The sequence below is a fragment of the Boleophthalmus pectinirostris genome, unplaced genomic scaffold (genome assembly GCF_026225935.1).
Source record: "Boleophthalmus pectinirostris isolate CB_2022bp ecotype Guang Dong unplaced genomic scaffold, ASM2622593v1 HiC_scaffold_3, whole genome shotgun sequence".
In the NCBI taxonomy this organism is placed as follows: domain Eukaryota; kingdom Metazoa; phylum Chordata; class Actinopteri; order Gobiiformes; family Gobiidae; genus Boleophthalmus; species Boleophthalmus pectinirostris.
This window is the reverse complement of record NW_026571299.1, coordinates 27,028,102-27,055,651: the sequence shown is the minus strand read 5'-3', so window position 1 is coordinate 27,055,651 and position 27,550 is coordinate 27,028,102. Positions and strand designations below refer to the sequence as shown.

The 27,550-nt window shown below is 39.3% G+C and overlaps 1 protein-coding gene across 1 annotated transcript; it reads right to left on the bottom strand.

The window, feature by feature from the left end:
- Positions 1-18,296: 18,296 nt before the first annotated feature.
- On the bottom strand, positions 18,297-27,067 carry fam72a (family with sequence similarity 72 member A). Its single transcript, XM_020920201.2, has 4 exons — positions 26,514-27,067; positions 25,421-25,498; positions 24,421-24,545; positions 18,297-22,819 (listed from the first exon to the last, which is right to left on the bottom strand). Exons 1-4 carry the CDS (start codon positions 26,663-26,665, stop codon positions 22,725-22,727), a joined length of 450 nt encoding a protein of 149 aa, XP_020775860.1. The 5' UTR covers positions 26,666-27,067; the 3' UTR covers positions 18,297-22,724.
- Between the last annotated feature and the right edge of the window lie 483 nt (positions 27,068-27,550).

Below are 27,550 nucleotides of genomic sequence, written 5' to 3'. Positions count from 1 at the left end.
TTAAATGATCTACCACCACATTATTACAACTGTTTTATGGTTGATATAAAGAAATTCCTAGCAAAAGTTTGAATAGCACTGTTTCTATGTGTAACTTGTTTGTGTGGGATGGGAGTTTACCTTCGATGGAGAGGGCCCCTGTTTCGCTGGAGAACCCTGTGGCCATGTGTCCTCAGTTGTCTTTCTGATAAAGTCATGCAAAATGGCTTCAATTTCAGCTATAAACGCGTCATCATACTCTGCCAACTCTTCAAGCGGCGTTTTCATTTCTTGGATCTGTAAAAACACACAAATACTGTTTTTTAGTTTGCGTAACTTCAAGGTGCACTATATAATGGGTTATAACTTCTAGAGTTAAAAAAACAACACATCATAAAAACAGTTTTAAGGTTGATATTAAATTTTAAGGTTGATATGAAGAAAGATGTAGCAAAAGTTGGAATAGCACTGTGTTCTGTGTGAAACTGTCTGTGTGGGATGGGAGTTTACCTTTGATGGTGACGCTGTTGGGGTGCTGGCGTTGGGTGATTTTCTTTCACCTTTGGCCTGTTTTGCCACCTGCAGAGGGCTCTCCAGTCTGGAGTAAGGACTGTCTCGAGCAGAGTAAAGGTTTTTCCTTGGAGAAGGCCCGTGTGATCTAGAGGGCCCTGGTTTGGCAGGAAAGTCAGGGGACTGTGTGGTTCTATCAGTGTCCATGTTGATATGGTCTGCCAATATGGCTTCAATTTGGGCTGACATATGATCCAGCACCTTATCTTCTGAGTTCATTGTCCTGTTGTGCATGGATATCTGTAAAAACACACAAATACATTTAAACTCAACATACTTAAGTGCCAACATGTACTGTGCTTAACATCCAGATCATATTTTGCACTTTAAACTACTACAACACATAGACATGTTTTACGGTGTTTTAATAACACTGTCTACAATCTGGCCTTTGAATACACCATGTGCATTTTGAAATATTTTATCACTCCAAGCTACAATTTACAAATTAGATGTTATGTCCAGACAGTTACTCTACAATTAACTTTACTTGAGAACTAGTTTTCACAAATACCTTTTACTCTTACTTGAGTAACTTGTTGAAACACTATGTACATGTACTTAAGTCATATTATTTTGAAGTAACAATTAGTACAATCATAAAACTCATGAATTATGTGTAGAAACAACATTACTGACCAAAACATGTTGACAGAGAAGTCCAGTGTGAATTTTTTTCATTTATGTTTCGTTTTCAGAGTTACAGTGACCACTAACAGCGACTACTTACCACGTATCCGATGTGAACAGGTAGATGAAGCTTTGTTTGGGCTGGTGACTTGTAAAAGTTGAGGAGAGCTCGTGATATGCTGCTATCTGCTTGCCGTCCTGGACGAAAATGGACAAACTGAACACAACTCTCCCTTATACACCTCCGATGTGATGTGACATCATATAGTGTACCATGACGACGGAACTGTATATGCTAATGAGAGAGTTTCTTTGATATATTTGAAAGTAAACAATATTGTGACCTGGTTGAGGCCCCGTTTACATGTACACAGGTATTTTTAAAAACAGAGACATTTCCCTTCGTTTGTACACATCGTTTACACGCAAACGAATTCACCTCTGAAAACGAATCTTTCTAAAAACTCCGGCTAGAGTGGAGATTTCGGAAAACTCCGGTTTCACGTTTGTGTGTAAACTGAGATAAACGGAGTTTTAGGAGCTGACGCGCTGAAAGTGCGACCGACGTTTACCTGTTGCTATGACGACGATGATGGAAGCATTCAGAGCAGCAGTCGCATTTCCTCTGATCGTGCATGTAGAACTTTGTACGCAACTCACCGCACATCAGCCCAGAGCAGAAGCTCTGAGCTCGGGCAGCAGCACCAAATACATGGGAGCAGTCAGCGCGCAGCTCCTCAAGACGGGGCTGGGGGTCCAGTGTGGTCAGATTGTCCGGAGGCTTCGTCCTCCATGTCCTGGTTCCAGACGGGGGCAAACAAGACCAGTGCGCAAAGGACTGGGTCCCAGTGCTTCAGTGCAGTTCTGCTGGTTCCATGCGGAAAAAGCAAGAATGCGCTGTGGACCACAGGTCTGCTCCGGTCCTCCACGCTCAACCGCGGCTGGTTCCGAGGTGGTGCAGCATCCGGACAGAAGCGTGAATCCCGTTTGGTTCGTTATATGTTGTTCTGAGCGGTCTGTCTGCACACTTTTTTTTTTTTTTTTCCAGGGAAAGCGCTTCTTAGGTGGAGGCACCGGACACCACCCCCCGCTTCAGCTCATCAATTTGTTCTGTTGAAACACTTTTCATGTGTTTGCATTTGCACACAGCTGATGGATCAGATCCATGACTAGAGATGAACAAGGGCTCAGAGTTCAGTGATTTTACCACTTCTTTAACAGAGCTCTAGAGAAACGAGCCGCTCACTAATGCACGTTTTTCAAGGTATTTGTGAGTAATACTTACAACTGTAATGAAATAAATGCTACAGGTTGAGTCTAATCCAGGTGCTGCCCAGAGGCTCGGTGTAGTTCTGACGGCGTTCGATGGCGTATTTATCCGGGTTAATGTAAATGGAAACTTTTTTGAAAACGATGCTGTGTGCAAGGTGTTAATTTGGAAAACAGAGGGAGGGAAATATTTGATTCTCAAAATACGCGGCTACGTGTAAACGTAGCCTTAACTTGGTTAGCTGCATAGAAAAATAATACGATCTTCCAAAATCAAATACATGGAATCATCTTAATCCATCATCAATAAATATATGTGTTGTAACAGTCTGGTAAATACTTGAATACTTTTGTAGTCATAATAAGTGAAATAGTCTGACCAAACCTGCTATATTAACAAACATTGTTCATCAGCTGTTTCAATATTTATTGCACTGCTAAAATGAAGTGTTCAGAGTTGGGTTTTTTTGTATCAAACTGTTGTGTAGGGCTGTGCAAATCAATCCGAAGTATTGGTGTATCAATACCAAAAGGAGTATTAAAATTTCATAGAAAATATTCAGATTGCTACTTTGTTGTTGACATTATGTACTTTCCCCATGTGATTTCTTACATTTAATGATGATTTTAGCTCATGTGATGATAACCCTTTCTCTTTTCTCTTCGCTCAGGGTCGTGTTGTGTCTCTGTCTGATGCTCCCGACAACTGTACAGCAACTCACCCACTGCACCAGACTATAGAGGAACAGAGGAACTCATTCTCCAACAGGCTCCTACAGCTCTGCTCAAACTGTGACAGGTACATTTGTACCAAACCCTTATGTAACAGATAATACTCCCTACAACTGTACAATAACTCACCCTTATGTAACAGATAATACTCCCTACAACTGTACAACTGTTACAGCCATGGGCCTCCAGCTCCTCCTACAGCCATATCAGCTTTGATCTGTGTGTGTGCGTGTGTGTGTGTGCGCGTGTGCGCGTGTGCAAGCCTCGATCGCCAGACCCCTGCTATGACTGATTGGAGGATTCAATTCAGCTGGCACCTGATTCCTCAAGCTGATTGGTGAAAAGTTATAACACCTGGCCAATCCTGGGCTACACCTGCAGCCCTATAAAAGGACCCGCCCACTGCCATCGCATCGCAGCAGCCTTAAGATGGCCCCGTGATGTTTGGCCTATTTTATTGCGATCTAAACTCACTGGTAAAGCTCAAGAAGCTGTTGCTACGACTAGGGATGTCCCAATCACACTTTTTTGCCCCCGAGTCTGCGTCCTTTGATTTTGAGTATCTACTGATACCGAGTCCTGATACGATACTTCTATAAAACATTATGAAATGAACTAAGAGCAAAGAATAACATTGAGGATGTGGGGGGGGATTAGATTGTATTGATTTCATGTGTAGTATTTGGACTGAACTTAGTGTAAAAAATCAAATGTCCAAAACTTAAATTTTTTTTATTAACTTTTCGAACCATGCACCATCATTGTTGAAAATCTTGACTTTTACCACAGTCTGGTCTTGGAATGTGTAACTTAGTAAAATAAATGAACTGGACAAAACAGGAACCAGACCAGAATCAGATCAGACTCTGAGACTAGACTCTGTACAATCTACAGTTTGTATATTTGATATTATATGTTTGCATGTGCATTACATTTGAAACATTTAGGCCCATCTATGAAATCCAAATAATACAAAATCTTACCAAATAAAAAAGAGATGACAGAAGCCCCACAGCCTCTCTCCCCCACACAGCCACCACATCCACAAACCCACAGTGGAGCGCACACCGCAATATCAGTCCCACCACTCAATAGATGCTCCATGCCACTGGACGGACCCTCTCCGCCAATAGCTCCACCTCCACTGCAACAGTGCTGTTTGTTTTGTTTGCAACAAACAGCGCCGTGCCATGACTCCATCGGCCACACAGGTGTGAACACAAGCCACAGAACCCCAGGTAACAGCGCCTGAGCACGACACAGCCCAAAAGTCCCAGGGCGAGTGCAACTTTAGTACAGCAGGTGCTGGGACAGATAGTTGTGCTAACTGGACATCCCTGAGCAAATTACACACCTCAGAAATACTGTTATGTGCTGTGTGTCCTCTGTGTGCTGTGTGTTATATACGTATATTATTTATCCGATACTTAATCGGCACATAACATCCGAGTCCGCAGTCACGTGATCGGCGCCGATTTCTGATCACGTGATCAGATCGGGACAACCCTAGTTACGACACTGTGAAAGCTGCCATTTTGAATGTCTACCAATTGGTACCTGAGGCCTATCGACAAAAATTCAGACAGCAATCCAAAGTCCTGAGTCATCCCTACACCCAGTTTGCTAGAGAGAAGTGGAATCTTTGATAAATGGTGCACTTCTGTTAAGGTTTCTAATTTCAGTGCACTCCATGAGCTCATTTTGTTGGAGGACTTTAAGCAGAGTTTGCCTGAACGTGTTGTTTTGTATTTAAATGAGAAAAAGATCCAAACCCTTTCTGACGCTGCCATGTTAGCAGATGAGTTTGTATTGTTTCACAACAGCAACTTCCCTGTGAATTCACCACAAGTGTTCTTCACATTTTCCTGTTCCATCCGTATCACTGAATGTAAAAAGACCAAGAGACCAGAGAAAATGTTTCTACTGCCATAAATCTGGACACCTCATTGACAACTGCCCAGCCCTAAAGAAAAAAGCAGAACGCTCTGCACCCAAACCAAGTGTCAGTTTAATTCAGTCTGGTTCAACCACCAATGGTTTAGTGGGTCCATCTTCTGGCAAAGCATCTGATCAACACTTTTCTGACCCTGTTTTCTTGTCCAATTTTCAGATAAATCTGTGGTTTCCAAGCCTGCTGGGGCAAGGTCCCAAGCCCGTCTTGAGAGCCCTGAGTATGGCAAAAACTTTTCATGCTGCAGAGATGGACTGTGCATGGGAGTTGACCATCAAAATGTATTTGCAACCTTGATTCATGTTACTTGATTGTGTCCATGCATCCTAACAAAAGCTGTAGGCAGCTCAGAGGAACTCCCTCCTGCTTTGTGTGTCTGTGTGTGTGTGTGTGTGTGTCTCTGTGTGTCTTTTGCTTTTGTAACTATGAGGTCCCCAACGAAAATGAGATGGCGAGATATCTCAAGGAGCTTATCCTCCAAATAAATAAATAAAAATAAACATTTCATAACCCCATGTTCTTGTCTCTGTTGAAATGTTCTTGCTTTGCCTGGTATGTTCCACAGTAGCATCTCCATCTCCGTGGAGGTACGATGATGATATCAGGAAAGTCACACGAGTGCTGAGAGGCAACCCTGCTTTTACCATGTCTTCTTTTTTTAAAAATCCTAAAAATGCTAAATGAACAAGACTAATGATGCCATATTGTTGAAGATTCCAGGCAAAGAAATAACATCTCCATGGAGGTGAAAAGAACTCCTTGTGCTTGCTGGTGTGTGGTGGTTTAAGGAGGTGCACATGTTGTGGTTTCCACCTCAGGGATATGCATTTCCTCCTGCCTCCACCACTAAAGCCAGGCAAGAATTCATTCTCAAAAACAAAGAAGAGACATTCAGTTGATGCTTAAACATCTTGTTTAAAAAGAGAAGGGTACGGTTTGGGTTAAGTGTAGGCAAGTAGTGACCGTGGATAAAGGGACAGTTCGGACATAGGGCCTCATTTCCTTGTGAGCCAGAGTGTTGGAGATGTGTGGAGACACTTTTTGAACTGATATTCCATCCAGTCCTTGTATTTGCAGAGGTCGCTGGTGCTAGACTTAGTCTTACCCACTCCACAAAACACCCAAAGCAAATCTATTATTACACCAGACTGTCCATGTAAATGTCTGTGTTGATAAAATGTTTGAAAAAAAACTAACCTTGCATCACATGAATCGTCGCATGTTGAGGGACTATTTTCTCATATATCAGTCCACTGCTGCCGAGCTTTCTATCAGGAAGTACAATTCGCTGCTGCTGCTCAGACATAAATCCTTCAAATGGAAGGTTGGTTTTACTTCTAAAATTATTCTATCGACACAGACATTCACAGTCTGGTGTAATAATAGATTTTTTGTTTTTAGTGGCAGGATAACTATGGCCATTGACATGTACTAGCCTAGCACCAGCAACCTCTGCAAATACAAAGACTGGATGGAATATTTTAAAAAATGTCTCCAAGTCTCCAACACTTTGGCTCACTAGGAAATAAGGTCCTGTGTCACAAAATTCCAAACTGTCCTTTTATTGGTGTAGTACCTGATTTTTATAGTCTTAAAAACATGTTAAACAGCAAGATGTACTTTACTTTTACTTTTTTTTACCTTTCTTATATCATCAAAAAAGGCCCTTGGAGATGTTGGTGAAAAACAGACTTTATTATAAAGCCATGTACATATAACGTTTACTGATACTGACAGTTCAAAGGATGTGAAATTGATGAAACGGAGCCCACTGCCTAATGTGCAGATCTAAATCTCTCATGTAAATGTAATAAACACAAAAATAATGAATTTAACTTTAGTTTATGGTTTTATTTTCTTCAATCCACAAGTCTAATCAGTCAGTTAATGTTAAACATATGAACAATGTTATGCTAAATACATTTGGAATCATTTATTTTCAGTAGGCAGATGTCTGTGCTTACCCGGGACAGTCTCAATTTTGAGTACTGTGTCCCCTGTCCCAGCAGATTTATCCAAATCCAGTGATTTGTCCCAGTTTTCACAAGAAATGTCCCAGGTGTCCCTATTTTTGAATATTCCTGCCGACTGTAAAGAGAGGTGCAAAATTGTCATTTGTTCAGGTAAAATACAGAAAAGCTGTTTAAAAATGACCAAAACACAAAGAAAATGTGACTATACTGACAAATGTTAGTAATGAATGGGCCGAGTACAGAACAGTTTTCCTTAATTATGCACTCGCTTCAGAATTGTATTATTACCAACCATCACAAACTGGGAGTGTCCTAGTTTTTGATTGAAAAGTAGGGTGACTAGACTTTCACAATCTACTCTCTCTACCTCATGAATAGATTTTATGCTAATTGAGAATACACAAACTTACAGTTTTTCAATTGCTCAAACATGAGACTATAGAGCTCCGGGAGCTGACGTCATACCGGCTCGTCAGGCACAAGGTGTCGCCATTTTGGCAGTAATCGGCAGATCGCCTGACTCGCGCTGTACGACTCCAGCGCAATAACAGATTGTTCTCCAGACGCAGCCGCGATTCATTTCCGAATTATTTTGCCAACAATTTTCCAATACAGATAATGTAATACACAAAGATCAGAGCAAGAACCAATGTGCGAACATGTGGCTCCAAAGTAGCAAACAGCATTTGTTATTTTAGGCTTATAATTAACCAAATAATTTTATGGAAATAGGCAATAGCTTATTCAATTGATTCAACTTTAAAAATGTCCTGCTTTTAGCCTAGTGTGAGAAATGCTACAGTCGGACTAGATCCAAACCAGAGTCCTGAACCAGCGGGAGAAGCTCCGGTTCAGGCCGGGCTCAGAGGAGCTACAGCGGGGAGTGGTGTCAGGAGCCTTGGCCTGACAAGAACGTTCCCCAGGAACAAAGAGCGCGGAGGTCGGACGCTCAGAACAACATATAACCCACCAAACTATTCACGCTTCTGTCCGGATGCTTTGCATCACCTCGGAACCAGCCGCAGTTCTTGACCGCCGGAGCGAACTGTCCAGACCTGTAGTCCACAGTGCATTCTCGCTTTTCCCGCACGGAACCAGCGTGCAGACGATGGCACAGAACAGCTCAGACCCAGCCCATCAAGCACTGGTCTTGCTCGCTACCGTCTGGAACCAGCACATGGAGGACGGAGCCTCCGGACCAAGGACCAGACCGCAGACCCCGTCCTGAGGGATCTGAGCTGCGGTGAGGGCTCCTCTTTATTTACTGTTGCTGCTGCTGTTACCCGTGCTTTTGTGTTTTACGAGTTCATGATGACTCTTGAGATGAGGATGTCCCGTGGTCTTAACAGGGAACATCTGTGTTGATAATTGGAGGTATTGCTGTTCTACCAGGAAACAGAGGCATGTCAATCGGACCAATTTTGGTTCATCTGGCGATGTACTGCGGATCTGGGACGTCTTCTTCAGCGGAAATATTTTTAAAAAACACCCCCGGGGCATTATACGGTCAATGTTTAATCCATTTAATTTTGATCTGAAGCTCAATGTCTTGTGAATTAAAGTGAGTACTCCGATGGCTTGAAAAATTCAGCGGTGGCGCTATCCATTTTTACTGCCAAAATGGTGGCCCGCCCACCGTGAGTCACGTGGGGTCCGGAGCTCTATAGTTTGTTCACTGTGCACTTACACATGGCCCACGCTATTAGTTTCTATAGGAATTCTCAGTCAAGATCACTGCCAGTAAATGATGAGAAGAAATGGCTAAAACTTCAGTAGCCAGACACATCCACTCATACCTGATCGACACAACTAGCCCCGCCCCCAGGAGAGCCTGAAATCTGCTGAATCCCACAATCCCACTGACATGATACCGGCTGATGAGGACAACGGCTCTTTCTGCAGGAGACATGCGCAGAGCGTAAAGTGACCGACTCTGATAATCCCTTTATTGGCTCATGTGATCAGCCAACAGCTCGTCTCTGTTAGCAAACCACTTAACCCCCATCTCTTTTCTCCTCGCTCAGAGCCTCAGAGTCATGTTGTGTCTCTCTGATGCTCATAAACAAACTAGACGCAATTTTACTTTTAAATCCGTTGTTTTATTCCAGTATCCAACACAACAATCAAATATGACTGTTGTCTTATATTACATGGAATTGCATGGAAGTATAATGAGATCTTGTTTTTCTAAGTTATCATAGATCCACAGTTACAAGTGGTCAAAATTAGTTTCTTCTGCAGAGTGGCTGGATGCTCCCTTATAGTGTTATCAAGTCTAATCTTGAACTGACTGACCTGTTCACTCCAAAAATCAAAAAGGGAACCAAAAAGTAAAACTTTTTTACTTGGCGTTTTCAACACAAACCATAATGACACAGTACAAGTCAGCAGGTCAGCAGCTGGGTCACATGCGATAAAATAAACAAACAAAGAAAACGTGTGTGTGGAATATGGTGGAGAAATCAAGTGAGAAGAAGATTGTGCAGTGGTCAGTGGAGACCAAATATTTGCTGTATCTGTGTTGGCCTGGTAAGGTTACGTCTTTGGATTGGGAGTCACTGGTGCCTTCTCCACTGCAGATGTTGCAGCAGAGCTTGGCACAGATAAATAATAATTTGTGTGAGTACAAATGCTCGCTGGTGTCGATGATGCAATCCATGATTGTTATTTTCCTTGTCATCTGCTTTTGCATGGCCTTGTTTTTATTTGGTGGCAAATGCACACCCTCTGTCAATGACACATGGGTTCACTTAAATGGTTTGAACGTGGGTCGTTCACTAATAAGCATTATGGCTCCCAGTGTAACAGGTGCGGGAACCGGCACTATTCTGGCCTTTGTGAAAACGGCTTTAGAGATAGAGTAAAGTAAGGAGCTGAGGTGGCTCAGGCTTCTCCGAATGCCTCCTGGACACGTCCCTGCGGAGGTGTTCTGGGCATGTCCCACTGGAAGGAGGCTCCGGGGAAGACCCAGGACACACTGGAGGGACTATGTCTCTCGGCTGGCCTGGGAACGCCTCAGGAGGAAGTGTCCGGGGTGACAAAAAGTCTGGGAGTCCCTGCTTTGACTGCTGCAACCGGGACCCCACCACTGATAAGCGAAAAAAAATTGATGAATGGTGAGAAGAAACACCACAATCTGAACACAGCACAGCATTTCTAACTCATGTGTTCCATACATTTATTCTAGTAGTGTCTAATGTAACAAATTTATTACATGACCCTAACTGAAGCTGATATTGTCATGTTCCATGTCCTGTTTGCTCCCCTTTTATTTTGTGAACTGTTTTTATTTTGAAATCACACCTTGTTTCTTGTTTCCTTTGATTATTGCCCCACCCTAATGTGCTGCACCTGTGTTTCATCATCTCCCCTTTTTCTTTGTATCTTGAAATAATAAATCTGTAAAAAAATAAATAAATAAATAAATAAATAAATAAATAAATAAATAGTATTATTTATTTATTTAAAGAAAAACTTAAATAGGAGAAAAAAAAACATACTGCCAGAGCACCCCCCCACAGAACACTACGAGGGAGTGGTTGAGCAAACGATGGAGAGTGTAGAGCTGGTCTAGTGTTCTGTGGCTGGAATGAAAAACGCACTGCTCCTCCTGGATCCAAGGTTTGACTATTGGCCGGATTCTCCTCTTCAGTACCCTGGAAAAGACTTACCGGGGAGCTGTGGAGTGTGATTCCCTTTTAGTTATAACACATCCTCCGATCCCACTTCTTATACAGAGGGACCTGGTCTCCTGGAAGGTCGCCCTAATAGAAGACTCTTCCAGATGTTAGAGAGAGACCCTCACAATATACTTGGGTCTGCCAGGTCTTTCTGGCTTTCTCTTCCACCAGCGGACCCAACTCACCACCAGGTGGTGACTGGTTGACAGCTCTGCCCCTCTCTTCACCCGAGTGTCCGAGACACGTGGCCGGAGGTCAGATGACACGATCATCGACCTCTGGCCTAAGCTGTCCTGGTGCCACGTGCTCTGATGGACACACTTGAGCTCAAACATGCTGTTCGTTATGGACAAACTGTGACTAGCACAGAAGTTCATTAACCTTAGTCTACCTCACCTCTTACTCCAGGGTCAACATCTACAACAGAGTACTGTAAAGCAGTTGAGTCAGTGTCATTAACAATGTACTTGACCAACAGATAATAATTCATTAAATCATTGTGTTCCACACACAAAGATTCTGGCATCTCCTGCTGCAAACATCCAAATGCAACATTTCTGTAGCTACTTGTTGTTTTACAACAAAATAAACAATACTGCTGCTGTGAACCAAAATCAATACGTCCTCTCCAACCTTCAAACTTGCACTACTCTGGTCAAGAACAACATGCATTCCCTTTTTGTATCTCGTGCCTTTTGAGAGTAATAACATTAGTTGCCACTGTGGTTGCACTGCTGAAGTTAAATGATGACACAGCATGTTGTATGCTTTCATTGAAGTCATTTGGAAAGACATCTGCTTCTTTTTCTAACTGGATGACAGGAGGGAAAATGACTACCTGCACTTAAGTAAGCCTGAAGCAGTTGGTGTCTTTCAGTTAAGGTGGCAAAAAGCCTTTTAAAATTGTGCAATTTTCTGGCACTTGTTTAAAAAAAGCTGTGTTTGCTTTCAGATCTCAGTGTCCACAGATGGATGAGTGCAACTACAAACTGCAAAGTCAACTCAGGTTAATGACAGAGAAAATGATGTTTGGGTTTGAGTTTGGGTTTGAGGGCGTGATTTGGAAAGAGTTCTGCTCTCAGCTCAATGTATTCTTCAGTCAGAAAAAGCAAGTAAGCTACTTCATCAGGGGTGATTGCAGGAGCACATATATAGGAAACCATATCTTTAAACAGCAAAACAAGCTTCCAAGCATTACTTACTTTGCTTCTGGCTTTGTCACCAACTAACACTGTCAGTATTCTTAAAAGGCACCTATTCTAAACAACATGGCTTGTCTCGTGCATCATCCCTGACAAAGGTAAACTTTGTGATCCTGCGGGTTGAATCAACAAAACTAAACAATTTCTCCTTGTTAACCAAGTGGTTAGTGCATATTCAAATAGGTCATGCCCCAAACACAGCAGAAACCACACTGGCAGATGTGGAAGTGATGCAGACAATTGAAGACGGAGTCAAACTTTACACCAAAAACTGAGTCTGCATTTCCAGTTTTGATGTCTTGCACGTGCTGCTGGAATGACTGCTTTGTGCAGTTTACATCCAAGGATAGCAGATTCAACTGAAATATTTGCCTGTTTATGTCACAAAATCTACAAAAATGAGAACCAAGATTATCACGTGTAATGGCAGTGACAAAGCCTTTAATCACTGTGCTGTCTTTCAAATACAAAGCCAGGTGTTGCAGATCTTTTATTAGTGGCTCAAAAAACATGTTCTGTCCAAAATGCTTAAAATCCTGTTCCCTGCACAGCAGTTCGAGCGGCATATAATCAGTGTGACCTGTTATAGGGCAGAATATTGCCAACCGTCATGTACATGACCAACACTTTGTGGTTTTTTTTTTTTTTTTTTTTTTACAACTGAATCCAAGAGGATTAACTACTTCAAAACTGTCATGATAGAGTATCAGTGCTAAAGCAGACGTCTCCTCTTTCAGTAGAGTTTCTGGTTGTGTTCTGTCCATCCCATTTGTTCTTTAAAACATTCTGGTTTGGAACTTGTAAAAGGGTCTTTTCATATTGCTCTTTAAAAGACTGATTCAAAGAGCGGTACAGGAGTGTGCATTAGAACATAATAGGCAGAGCGGTCTTCACCACAGTCATTTTTACATTGGCAGGGGTTCAACATAATTGAAGTTGTTTTTAAACTCTGACTTGTGACGATGATTTGTACACAAAATGCTGTTGCCTTTTCTAAAGAGATCATACTTTTGAAGCTCATCGTTCACACAGGAAACTAAGTAGTCAGCCAAGCCAACAGCAAATATTTTCTCCTTGAGTTTTGAAAAAGATGAGAGTGAGCAACATCATGAACTTTTTGAACCTCTTCAATTGTTTTATTACTAAAGCTGGTAACAGTAACTTGGTCTGGAGCTTCAAGTAAAACAATGACAAACTCTTCGAAAAAGGTCCTCATTCACACTTTGACTAAGTGCACTTGCAGCGTCCTGGTAGTCCACATCAGACGTGGACGGCTGACAGAGGCATAAATAACTCATCTGTTCTTGTTCAACTGTCTGTACAGTCACCTCACGTACATTTTTAGTGGACTTTACTCTCGACAAATGAGAGGCAACGGTGTTTAGTGTTCCAAACATTTTACAGTTTATGAGAACCACTAAATGGGTATACTGTGTTTCTGCCTCCCTTTATATGATCTCTAAAATGAACTTCTGTTTGTCTGCAAATGTTTTTTTCTTAAATTGAATCTGACATGTCTTTGTTCTTTGATGTTGACTGCCTCTAGATGCCTCTTATTGTCTGTGTAAATGTGAGACCTGAAGGCCGCAAACTTGTTGAATGAGTGTGTACAGTCAGGTACACTGCAGACAAAACAGAGGTTTGGGGCATTATTATGGAGTTTCATATGAAAAGTGAAGCTCACAATAGTTTGGCTCTTACAGCTACATTATTTGCAGTGATACATCTTTGGGAGTAAGTATAAATGACTTTAACTTCAAGTAAATAAAAAAACCTCCAGTGGCTGCATTATTTAACCTTTTTGATTGTGGCCTAGAAAAGATACCCTGAAACAAAATGTTAAGAATATATATATATATTTTTTTTTTAATGAACAAAGAAGATTAAACAATTTAATTTGGAAAATACAAATACTACATACTATAAAGATATCATAGTTTAAATATAACCTTTTTTTTTCTTCATAGTATTTTGCAGAAGAGGCATTTATAACAATAACTTTGTTCAAACAATGTATTTTTTTACATAAAGATCTCTAATTCAAAATCATAAATGAGTAGAGGCATAATTTGACCTTATTTAGAATGATGGCATGTCAGCTGTTTGTTATCTATCTGCTGAAAGATGAAAATGTATTATACCTAAATGTTTTAGAGTAGAGAAATTAAATATTTAATTGTATTAGTATTTACTTTATTCTTTGCTGTAAAAGTACATATAAGAGTACTGTTAAATAACCGAATCAGTAAGTAGTAGGTAGGAGTCTTTTTGGGGGCAAAAAATGTGATAATGGAATTGTTTTTAATAATATAGCACACTGTAAGTCACAAAAAATATTAAAAAAAACAACAACATAAAAATAATAATTTAATTGCAAACTATTTAAATCTAACAATTAAATTGGAATTAAAAAAACATCATGTAAATGTAGCCAATGAGTAACAATATAAATGGAAATAATAAATAACAAAAATAGAAATAGACTGGTGTCAATAAGGCATAAAAAAATAGAAATATGGTAATACAAATATATCTCAGTTATATACAAGAGCTCTTAAGGAGAAACAGTGCAAAGATGAAATAATGATTGACAGGATTATCTGTTACATAAGGATGAGTTGTTGTACAGTTGGGCCCGTTCAAGCAGAAGTATACAGCAAGGCCAAAAATTCAAGTTAATGCATCTGATATAAAAATGTATTCAACGGATAGCATATGTACTCTAGTTTATGAAACTGTTTACCTTTTTTCTGTACCATTTTTGGTTCTAAAGTTACATACGTTTTAAAGGGATAGTTCAGGTTTTTTGACATGAATCTGTATGGCATCCCCGTGAGCAGTGTCGTGCATCCACACTGACTTACTCCCGAAAGCGTCCGGTGAGCCGACATACTGGCTGTTTTTGGTGCTGACGAAAGTAGTCCGGCAAGTTGGCTGGGGACAGTAAAATAAAGCGTTTTTCTTCTCAAAACAATATGTGTTAAAAAGAGTGATACATTTGCATCACAAAACCATCGTCCTCCAAAAAGTCAGACCTCATTATCGCTTTGCACTATTTTCTCTCCTTTCTTATCACTGCGCGCTGCCGCCATGTGACAGCCGCGCCTGGTTCACAGCCTGGATAATCAAGAGTTCACACCATTTTTTAGATATATTCTTATGTATCTTATACAAACTTATATACTTATCACTCTAGCTCTCACGTTAGCTCTCTCACGTCGCGGCGGTCTGCGCATGTAAACACTGCCAAACAACTGCAGAAAGTGATGGATCCGTGCGCGGCTGTCACATGGCGGCAGCGCGGAGTGATACGAACGGAAAGAAAATAGTGGCAAGCGATTATGAGGTCTGACTTTTTGAGGATGATGGTTTTGTGATGCAAATGTATCACTCTTTTTAACACATATTGTTTTGAGAAGAAAAACGCTTTATTTTACTGTTCCCATTCAACTTGCCGGACTACTTTCGTCAGCACCGAAAACAGCCAGTATCTCGGTTCACCGGACGCTGTTGGGGGTAAGTCAGTGTGGATGCACGACACTGCTCACGGGGATGACATACAGATTCATGTCAAAAAATCCGAACTATCCCTTTAAACATACCATGTATGCAACATGGAACAAAAATTATTTCCCAAATTTCAAAGCCTTGCAAATCATGTAAATAAATAGATGTATTTCATCATATCTTGTGTTATTCGATCTTTGAGCTGTTGATGAAGGTACATGATTTTTCAAAAAAAAAGTGTTTAAAATGATAAAAATTTGCTTGGAAGGACTGACATATTTTATAGAAATAGTTACCTTTCATTTTGAAGTAATATTAAAGTATTTGGAAGAAAAAAGCTGACAAATTATGCAAAATCATGCTCCTTCTACTTGCTTGCACAATTTTCACTCCGTTACTTTTTCCTCCGTTACCATGACCTTTCTTACTAAAAAATCTCATTAGTCAAAAAGTAAGAGGTTTTTCAACCTAATCTTGTACCATATGGTAGAAAACTACATGAATATTCAAACCAGTTTGTTAAGGATATGTAAGTGAGAACCGCTAGTTATCACTGTTTGTAGTTATTGCCCAAAAAGTGCTACATGAATTTTAAATTTTTTTGTCAACAACTTGAAAGAATATCACAGGTTTAACTTTACCCTGCTGGAGTGTAACTCTTTCCTACATTCTGATACTTTACTTATTTCAATAATCCCTCTAGTTTCTGAATAAGAGCTATTTGAATGTAAAAAATCTGCCCGTTTCCCTCCGTTACCACTTGACCGGACCCAGTTTTAGGGAGTATTTTCTGTTACATAAGAGTGCGTTGTTGTACAGTTGTAGGGAGTATTATCTCTTAAATTAAGGAGAGTTGTTGTACAGTTGTAGGGAGTATTATCTGTTGTATAAGGGTGAGTATTTGTACAGTTGTAGGGAGTATTATCTGTTATAGAAGGGTGAGTTGTTGTACAGTTGTAGGGAGAATGAATGTCGTCCTGTAGGAGCCTGTTGGTGAATTTTTGCACTCAACTTTTCTCCACAAAAGTTCGCTTAACTGACGTAAAACCACAGCTATCATCTCACCGGGGAATAATTAGAAAAACGTGAAATCCTGCCAATGTACTTCAAAGAGTACTGCCTGTATCTGTCACGTATGCGCATAGCCGCTTATTCTTTCCATTTTACAAGTGTTTTCTGGCCTAAAATCTCAAAGCACATCTTCGAGAATGTGAGATGGTCCAGATAAAGTGTTACGCAAGTCGATCAAATAACTCAAGAGCAAAACCACAACTATTTCTACAGAGATATCCTAATGTATCTTCATGCACTGTCTAAAAAACCTGGTACGTGTTCAGGCAGGGAAGATTTCATAACTTTGCATGGTCAATGAAGGGTCTGTGTATTTTAGTGTGTGCAGATTTTGAAATGAATTGAAACATTATGTAAGTCTGAAAAGTGACAGAGTGGTTAGCCTAGTCCTACAGCTTTTACAAGTTATAGTTCAGACAGCGGAGTGTGCATGTATACAGGAAATATGGATTAAAATAAATACAGTTTTGGTTAGTATTTCCATTCTAGTTGTATTAAAACATGCTTATGAATGGCTTGGTTGAGGTGTAAGTATTGTACAAAAAAGCAAAATGAGAGTAAGATGAACAATAAAAACACAAAAACAGTTTATTTAGTTTTGTATCAGTTCTTTGGGAGCTTTTAAAGGTCCTATAATATGCAAATATACTCCTGTGAGCTTGTTACCTTCTCAAAAACATACCTGGAGTTGTGGCACTCAAAAAGTAAAACATAATTTAAAGCCCTTAATACCACATGGCAGATAAAGTTAAAATCACACCAATGCGTTTCGGGCAAACAGTTTGCCCTGATGAAGGCCGAACAGCTGAAAGGTGTTGGCATGATTTTAACTTTATCTGTCATGTGGTATGTGGCTTTTAATTATTTTGTACTTTTGGAGCGCCTCAGCTTTCTCAAGTTTTTTATTTGAGACTGATCCCTGAAGAGCACCAGAAGGACAAGTTTGCATAATTTCTGTATATCCAAGTAGCACTACTGCCCCCTAAAGTTTTGCAAGTCCTGGTCTGGTCCCGGCCTAGTCAAGGTCTCAGTCCCGGTCTGAATCACAGCTTGGTCCTGATCTGGTCCCAGCCTCAGTCCTGGTCTCAGCCCTGGTGTGGTACCAGCCTGGATCGCGGCCTCAGTTCTGGTCCCGGTCTGGTCGGACCTGGTTCAGTCCTGGTTCAGTCTGTATGCAGCACAAAAGTGCGGCATTGCAGTTTAAGTCACGGAAACGGCTGTTATCCATTTTTTCCATTTTTCATTTAAACACAAAATCGAAAACTGAAAAAACAAATCGTTATCTGTTTTTTCATTTTGGTTTTGGAGACAAATAATGAATATTTTGGTTTTATATTGAAAAACGAATGAACAAATGACACATGGATTGATCAGAAACTCATTTAACATGGGCCCTTTAAAACAAAATGAAAATGTTTATGTCACCAGAAAGTTGATATACTGTGTTACTGTGGCAGAGTGGTTATCCCGTCTCCACCTCTCGGTAAAGTGGTTGCAGGTTAGACTCCAGATGTCTTTAAGTGGAGCGTGCATGTCCTTGCTGTTACTGCGATACACCCATATGAAAACACACCATGGATTTCAAAGTCAAAGAAAAAAAAAAGTTTATTAATTTACCAAGCATACAAAACAAATAATTTCTTTCAAACTAACAATTCAGTTTCAGTGCAATTTCAAAATATACATCTTTAGCAGGGCCTCACATAATTTACAACCGTTAAATGATCCTAACCAGAGGAAGCTTCAATGTACACACCCAGTCACTTCTTATGAACAAAAGTCACAAATGTAATATTAAATACACAAAAACAAACAGCTCTGTAAACAAAGTCCGTAAACAAAACAAAAAAAAGTTAAGTAAATTATATTATTATCATTTCTATATTTGGTTTGTAATTTAAATAAATACTAGTCATCGTTAAGAATACATTAAATATTATTTGGTGTGCAAGTGTAGCAGGTCAGTAAAGGGTATTTGAAAATGTGGACCACAACTTAAATTAAACTTAAGACTATAATCAAGGCAATTGTCGTACAGCTAATAATCGTACAGATATAGTCTTGTGTTTTAAAATGGCGTACGCACTTGTGGCTGCTAAAAGGCCAATTAGCGGTTGACAACTTCATTAACAACAAAGTAACATTGAAATTACCCATTAAGCAAATGCACTGTGCTTCAATGCAGTCCTGGGCGTTTGGTCTTTCAAAATAAGACAATTCTAAAGGCTTTAATTGCCTTAAAGGGACAGCTCAGAATTTTGGAGGGTCTCATTTCCTAGTGAGCCAGAGTACTGTAGATGTGTGGAGACACTTTTTGAAATAATCCATCCAGTCCTTGTATTTGGAAAGGTTGTTGGTGCTAGGCTAGTGCATGTCAATGGCCATAGTTAGCCTGCCACTAAAAACAGTCTTACCCACTCCACAAAACACCCAAAGCAAATCTATTATTACACCAGACTGTCCATGTAAATGTTTGTGTCAATAGAATAATTTTAGAAGTAAAACCAACCTTGCATTTGAAGGATTTATGTCTGAGCAGCAGCAGTGAGTTGGACTTCCTGATAGAAAGTTTGGCAGCAGCAAACTGATATCACCTAGCACCATTGCCATAGCGATACATAGAGCACATGAAGAAGCCTGTTCCAGATATGGCCACGTCACAGATCTATTAAAATAACTGGATAGGATATTGCTAGCTTGTAGCTGCCTCAAGTTGAAGTAGTGGCCACTCACTGGTACTACAGCGGAAAAAATCCCATGGGCCGAGAGAAGATTTTTTTCCTCATAGAGCGCAATGTAATCACAAACTACTCGTGTTCGTCTGACAGGGCACCTACAACTTTCAAAAATGTCAGATTTTGTGGAGATTTTCACCTATTTTTAGATCATAAACTTTTTCTCAACTCAAACTGACTTGAATGGGTGGCCATTTTGGAAACCCGGGGCTTGGGCCACGTTCATATCATCAGAACTAACTGGAGCACAGTAAAATTTCGCTGCTGCTGAGAAAATAGTCCCTCAACATACGACGATTCAAGTGATACGAGATTAGTTCTACTTCTTCTATTATTCTATCAACACAGACATTCACATGGACAGTCTGGTGTAATAATAGATTTGCTTCGGGTGTTTTGTGGAGTGGGTAAGACATAACTATGGCCATTGACATGCACTAGCCTAGCACCAGAAACCTCTCCAAATACAAGGACTGGATGGAATATTTCAAAAAGTGTCTCCACACGTCTCCAACACTCTGGCTCACTAGGAAATGAGACCCTATGGCCAAAATTCTGAACTGTCCCTTTAAGATCAGGAGCTATACAAATAATATTATAATAATGAGTTGTATCCCAAATCAAACGGAGCACAAATTGTCACTCACTGCAAAATACAGAAATTTGTATAATTCTGGAAATGTATTCAATGAAGATATTTTTTCATTTAATTTTGGAAAATCCTGTAAAGTAAAATACAGGAAATCAGCTACCAGTATACATATACACTTGGCTTTGTGTACGTTTATGAAAATGGATGAATAAATAAATAAAAACTGTACTTGTCTGAAAAACGTATATGCATTTATGAAAATTTGTGCCCCAAAAACGAAATATTTTGATAATTTTGGTGTTTCGTGTGCAGTGCTACAATTAAGCTGCTACATACAACTCAATGGAAACACGTTGTACCTGCGTTAGTCATTAGTAGATTAACAATTCCACCTTCTTATTTGTTAATACTATATATTAGTTTAGTATTATAATAAGAAATCCCATTCAAATTAACCATACATGAGAACATTAGTACGTGTTATCTGATTTTTCAGTGAGTTGTCACCAATGCACCAGTCTGTATTAGTATCAAAATCACCTTGTCAGTACAGCATCCTGGTATAGGTTATTCTATCATATATGCCCTTAAATTAAATATTAGAATAAATATTTGTGCTACTTTACCCCCATTCACAAAATTCAAAAACACACAAACTGTCAGTCCGCAATCAGGCACACCGAAAATATATAGACCATATAGATATCATGTATTAAGCCTTATGTCAATGGAAGTCTTAATATTAATAGTACAGAGAGGTTACTGTAGAAATATTAAAAAGTTGTGTTAATTGTTAATATATATATTTATATATATTTTTGGAAAAAGGACCGGACTAAAGCAGCAGAGAGAAAGCATTCACTTGTAGGCGTTGTAGACCTCCTAGTATGATCGGAAACAGCACTATAGTGGTTTTGGGTTGAGCCTCGTTTTGTTTAGTCCATACGCAGCGGTACAAAAACAGCAGAGAGGATGGGAGCGAAGAGGATATCTGTGCTTTTAACAGTGATGGTGATGATGAAGAAGGCCATAAACATGAAGTAAAGGGTAATTCAACACTTAAAGGGATTGTACCGATTAGGAATGTTCCAATGTGGATTTTTTGAGCCGATACCGGTATACAATATTTGTCTAGCTGATACAGATATTAAAGATCCTATATGACACACAATTGATTCATGTGAGCTTTTAGTCGTGTTATAATGTTATCTTATGGAAAACAGACCTGGAGTTGTTGTTTTTTTTTTCATTCACACATGTTTGAGTAACTATTAAATACTAGTCTATCTGCATCTCCAATGCTCAAAATACTCTGTTCCACCATGAAGCGGTAGGTTTCAAGTCAGCAATGTGGAAATGCCTCGCGTATTCTCCACCAGCTTAATAAATCTGCCTGCCTCATCACCAAATCTTCCCACAAGGTCCACAATTGCTAAATATTCTTCTTAGTTGTGTTCAGTAATTCACTAATGCGTCATTGTTGTTCGTCTTTAAGCTTTCGTCTTTCTTATCTTGATAGTTGTGGATAAATTCTTCATGGACAGATTGTTTATTTTTTGTGGACCTTGTTGGTTGAAGTTTTGAAGATGGGGCAGATGTATGAAGCTGGTGGAGAATACGCGAGACATTTTCACAAGACATTTTGCCATAGAAAAGCATTAACCAGAAGTTCAAGGCGGCATTTCCGGCCATTGTGGAAAAAAAAAGTCTATTGCAACATGAAATCACAAAATGGATCAGAGTGTTTTCCATTTGAGAGAAGAACTACTAAGCCTAAATATGCAGGATTTGTGTGTTAAAAGATTAATGAAATAAAACACAACTCCAAGTTCAGCCTTCAAAATTCAAGCAAGGAAGCTCACAAATTTACTTTTCACTTTTGCAAAAATAAGAAAACTAACTCTGACATAGTAACCCGTTGATGATTAGACTAGATAAGGATTTGGCAACCAGCTTTGTCGGCGTACATTCAAGTTTGTCAGTAATAGTGCCCAGAAATTACATTATACAAATACAATTACCAGCAATTGGCAATCCAGCAATTTGTGTCAGCTTACAGGAAGAGGTTGCCCGAAATAGAACAACCAGAAGCAATGTATAATAAATACATTTTTACTTTAAACTTGCACGGAAGTATTTGAGGTAAGCACTGCTACAGTTCGTTTTGAGGTGATGTGGTTTTTGGTGTGAAAAAATAAAGTTCATTTTGATTGTAGAATTGTAGAACGTGATGAGGTCCTACATTCCAGATTGGGTCAAGAGTAAGTTTTTCCCATTAATAACATTGTCTTTTGCCAGGAAATATCCAAAAGGTAAATTCTAGGTTCAAAAATATTGAACCAAGTCATTTCTACTAGTGATTAGACCCAAGAACTCACAGTATTAAATAAAAATCTGGATTTGAACAATTCATTCATTCATTCATTCTAGCTGCCCCCATTGGTATCAAACAATATAGGCGTAGAGAATGTTGTGATGTCAACTGAAACACAACAACTGAATGACTAGAAATTAGAGATATTGTTCCATTAGTAAAGAAAATATATTTTTGAAGGTAGTATTTAAAACACCAGGGTTGGAATTTGCTGTGGTTAAACGCGCAAGTTTGTTTTGTAGATTTCAAGTAGTAGTACCGTAAAAATAAGTCAACCAGAACCCCTTACAATTTTGCATTTGCTGCATTTAAGTGTTGAATTACTCTTTAAGGCTCGTCCCTCTCAGCTGAAGCATGGTTTTTACTGTACATGTGTCTCCTCCTCTTCCTCCTCTTCTTCTTCATCTTCTTTCTGGTGGTTGGTGCTTTAAGTTTCAGTCACATCTGTCCATTTCCTGTTTACCTGATGCACTCTTCCTCTGACGGGGTTTCTGATTCCTCGTTCTCGCTGTCGTCGAGCTCTGGGAGGTCGCCCCAGAGGAGGAGGTTAAGGCCTGTGTACAGGAAAGAAGAAGATTGAAAAGATTGAAACTTTGTTATTAGATAATTGTATAGACTTATTGCTATTCTTCAAATACAAGACAGCTCAGTTGGAAGTAAGTTCATAAAAACACAAAAAAAACACTTGCAAAAAATGTTCACAAATGTATTCAGGAAACTTTTCAAGCTACTTTCCTGGATATATACAAAAAAAAGACAGATCAAAAAGGATAATATTTTAAAGGGTCTCTTATTGCTTTGTTCTACAGTATGAAACACTGAAACAAGCAAGTAACACGCCAGATCTGTGGAGAGGCAAGCATGCTCACAAGAATGCATAATTTCAAAGTATGTTTTTAGCAATAAACTTAGACCTGTGACTGACTAAGTGGAAGATAGACATGTTTAATGCCATACAGTGGAACTTTCTAGACTAAGGGGCCCTCCACACGACAAAGTTTTTTGATCAAAACAGTGAAGTCTGTATTCGTTTTGGCCTTTCTGGTGGGCAAAAACAGTTTTTTGAAAACAGGTTCCAGAGTGGAGAAATCTGAGAACGCCGGCGTCGCGTTGTCGTGTGGACAAACAAACCACAGGTTTTGGAAAATGATGACGTCACGACCGCATCATCATCAGAGTCCTCCGATGCTGCAAATATTGCAGCCCTCGAACTGGCCTCCACAGACTGCAAGAGTATTGCCAAAACGGGATAGGTGTAATCTACGGAGCCGCTCCCATCACCCAGCAACTGAGACACACTGCCAGCGCCAATATTAACAACACACACCACGCAGATTACGCACACGGATCAGTAACAAAGATTACGTTTACACTGGAACGAATCTGCATACCACCGTATCAGAAATGATCTGCGTCCAGACACGTTGTTTTTGTGTCCGCAAATCTTCCCTATCCACACAGCTCTGGCATATGTGTTTATGTTTTACAGAAACAAAACTTAAAACTGCATGGCTAATTTGCATAAACTGAGCGCTCAAAAAACAGCTCGATATTGTGTGCTGATGTGGTTCAGCTTCTGTCGGACTAAAGGACACAACTCAGTGGAATATGTGTGTTCTTTCTGTGACTTATGTTTAACTTTTGCAAAACAAAATGGCTATATTTCTAGGATAAATCTAAAATAGACTAAATTACCTTAAAGTTTAATAAACAGTGATGAGATTTGCATTATTAAATATTATTATCATTGTTAAAAGCACCAAATACAGGTGTGGCAGATGTATTGCATCGTTTTCACTTTGTGCTCCGTTGTCGTCTGGACGTGAGTATTTACTGAACCGGCACGTGTGTGGATGCAAATTTTTTTTAAACTCGCTAAAAAAAAATCCAGGCGCATTGTTGTGTGGACACAGCCTATGAAACCACTGGGTTAGAAAAGTTTCATGATGAAACTTTGATTTATTCCACTGATTCAAACTTTTAATAGCTAGAAAAGTTCCTGACTGTCTTTGTATTGTTAAATATCGCAGTAGAAATGTGTAGGAGTGTGCTTTTCCTTTGCCCTGTCCATCATGTTTTTTCTCCGGGCTAAATATGCTTCATACATACAAATGGTTATGCAACATGAATCACAGTTAGTGGAGCAGAATCGGACCTGTTGAATCCAGTCTGTTGAGGGTGGAGACAGCGTCACTGTTGAACATCCAGAAGTGTCCATTATTACAGGAGAGCAGGCAGGGCTTACAGGGGGCCACCACGTGATAGCCCACTACGTTCCCACTGTGAAAGGGGGAGAGAACGGGGTAGTGAGGAGTAGTGAGGGAGACGAGGAGGACAGAGGGAGGGAAGAAAGAGAGATGGAAGAGGGAAGAGAGGAGAAAACAAAATTAGGGAGTGGGGGACAGTGAAGAGTGGGTGAGAGAATTTTAGAAAAAGCAGGAGTGCAGGAGAGGGGGGAGGGGAGAGATATGAGGAGCGAGGTGGAGAATGGGGGAGAAAAGAGGGCGTGTGGAAAGGGGGGAGAGAGGGAATAAAGAAAATCGCATGTCAGCAGTTTAAAGAGGCACAAATCCAAAAATGCCAACGTCAGGCTTGTAGCTCTATTATGAGTTTGTTTTGACCTGGTACAATGAGACATGTCTACAATCCTGTTCAGTAATAACGTTTGTGTACACTAGATCTAACGTGTGGTATTGTGTTTTGCCAAAATATTATACGCCTTTATTTTGGTTTTGTTGATTTCAGCTTAAGAATAATCTACATTGTTTTAACAGTGGAGCTTTTACGCATTTTATATAACACATAATTCTGCTCAATTGTCATTTATTTGTTTGCATTAAATTAATATTGAAATACAAATATCATGTATCAAGTAAGTTGTAACTTTGTTAGTTTCTACAACATGATGTTATAATGGTATTTGCTTAATAATAAAGTTACATATTGTCAACTGGAAATGAGCTACGAGATAAAAAACAACAAGGTAAATTATTAAAAATGACCTGTTGTTACTAGCAATACATTGAAACACCGGCAATGAGCAATAAAGAGCAGCATCTGACGTTTATGCTTACTGACATGACTTAATTAGCTCCATATCAGCAGATGGTGTGTCTTATAAAACACCTGTAGGGTAATGGAGGGGGATCACGTACCACTTGAGGCAGGCTATGTCTCGCAGTTTGCATTTACAGCTTTCGGTGGAGTAGCAGCTGGCCACAAAGTCAACAGTTCTTTGGGGGGAGGGGGTCCATGTAAAGAGAAAACAAACATTAACAGATTAAACATGTACAAACAGCGTCTTTGTCATTGCCAACAACATGAAAAAGAAAAAAAAAAAGTATAAAAAGGTGTTGTTAAGTAATCACATTGAGTAACTTGTAGATTCCGGTTCCAAGATTTAATTTATCACAACATATAGTATCTAAAGAAGCAAACTACTCAAGTAATGGTAAGTCGCAATCTATTTTAGTTTAGTTTTTTTTTTTTTTTTTTTTTTTGGCTGTTCGAACCACCTATCACGAGTCTGTATTTGTCAAACCCTTTATGTAAACAAAGTGCGAAAACATTTCCTCCTTTTTCTTGTATGCAAATAGGAAAAATGCACATTTTAATAATTTAGTTACATGTGCAGTCAAATGTAACATCACATGCCAAGCTACTACATTACTCATGAGCAATTGCAGTACTTCCAAAATACTGTCAATCCTTTGTTCAGGACTACAATTAGACCATAATCCATACAGATGTACAACAAATCATTCTTATGTAACAGATAACCCTTTGTCCTGTCAATCATCATCATTTTTGCACTGTCTTCCTATGACCTCTTTATAATTTATTACTTATTTTTCTATTTTATTTTGACTTCTACATATACATTTATAGAAGTTGACACCTGTCTCTTGCCATCTTTTTTTGCTACTTATTTAGAATTTATTATTACTATTTATATATATTTTTTCTCTTTGTTATTATATTATATTGTGACGTGTGAGCTACTGTGTCCAAATAATTTCCCTTATGGATCAGTTTCTCCAAGTCTTTGGTAGTTAGTATTTTGTTACTACTGTTACTTGCTCTGGATTCATATAATTTTGATGTAACGGTACTGATTCACACTTCTGTCTACTCTTTTCACCTCAAAGCAAAGTAGACATCTAAAATATTTGAATAATGTAGCGATCACAATCATAACAGCCTTGGCAACCTATCCAAACAAAGGTTAGCTTTAGCATTAGCACTCACCTGTTTGGAGGAATATCGGTCGAAAACAGTTCCACCTCGGTGTCTGCAAGAAGTACAGCTTTCATCCCCCTCGTACAGAGCAGACTGTCGCAGAAGATGCAGTTCACCTGGCTTACACATTTGTTCTTAAAATTAGCGTTGGATGTAGACATAGTTGTTATCCTGCTAAACGCTGCGTCCCTCTTCCACTCGTCCAGTCTTCAAGAAATAATAAACAGTCCCGAAAAAGCGATCCGATCACAAAACGCGAACCTGTATTCGTATTTAAAGCAGGAAAAGCGGTAATTTTGAGGTAACGTGTTGAGCGTTGATGCTTGTGCCCTTGTTTAAACCTCAAGCGACGGATCGGGTAGCTAATTTACGCTAGCTCGTCAACAATCGGGCAAATATTTCACGTTTCCAATACGACAAGGTAAAAAGTTTAAATGCAATCTTCTCTTTTGGTAGTTAAGCGTCTGAAATGAGCGACTAACCCGTCTCTTTCACGGGGATAGCGAGCGATCCATTCAAATTTGGTTAACAGCTAACGCATCTGTCAGCTTTGTTTGTATACAACTTCCTGGTGTTAAAGGCGACTTCCTGGGACTAGCTTTAAAAGACCGCAAGCTCGATTCTGATTGGTCGGAGCTCAGAAGGAGGCACGCTATTGGTCTGATCTACAGCTTTAGATAAATTTGATTAGTTGTATTTTTTTAGTTATTAAATATCAATTGGTGAGTTTACGTGTCATTCAAATGATCTCTAACAAAGAAAGTAGCTGTTATATTGGGTTTTAACGTGTATAGTGATTGAAACAGCAGAGGTGTATGGTATTTTTTGCGATTCTGCCAGTAAAAAATCAGAACACCTTTATATTATAACTAGTATAAAAAAAAAAAAAAAAAAAAAAACTACATCCTAACTCTAAAATTAGACATTGTAACCACCTATTTGATTAATTTATCTTTGTATATTGCTTTTTGTTCAAATTTAGACTTACAAATAATTTTACACACAAACAATTTTACTTTTAATTTTTTTTTTTTAGTTATTAAATA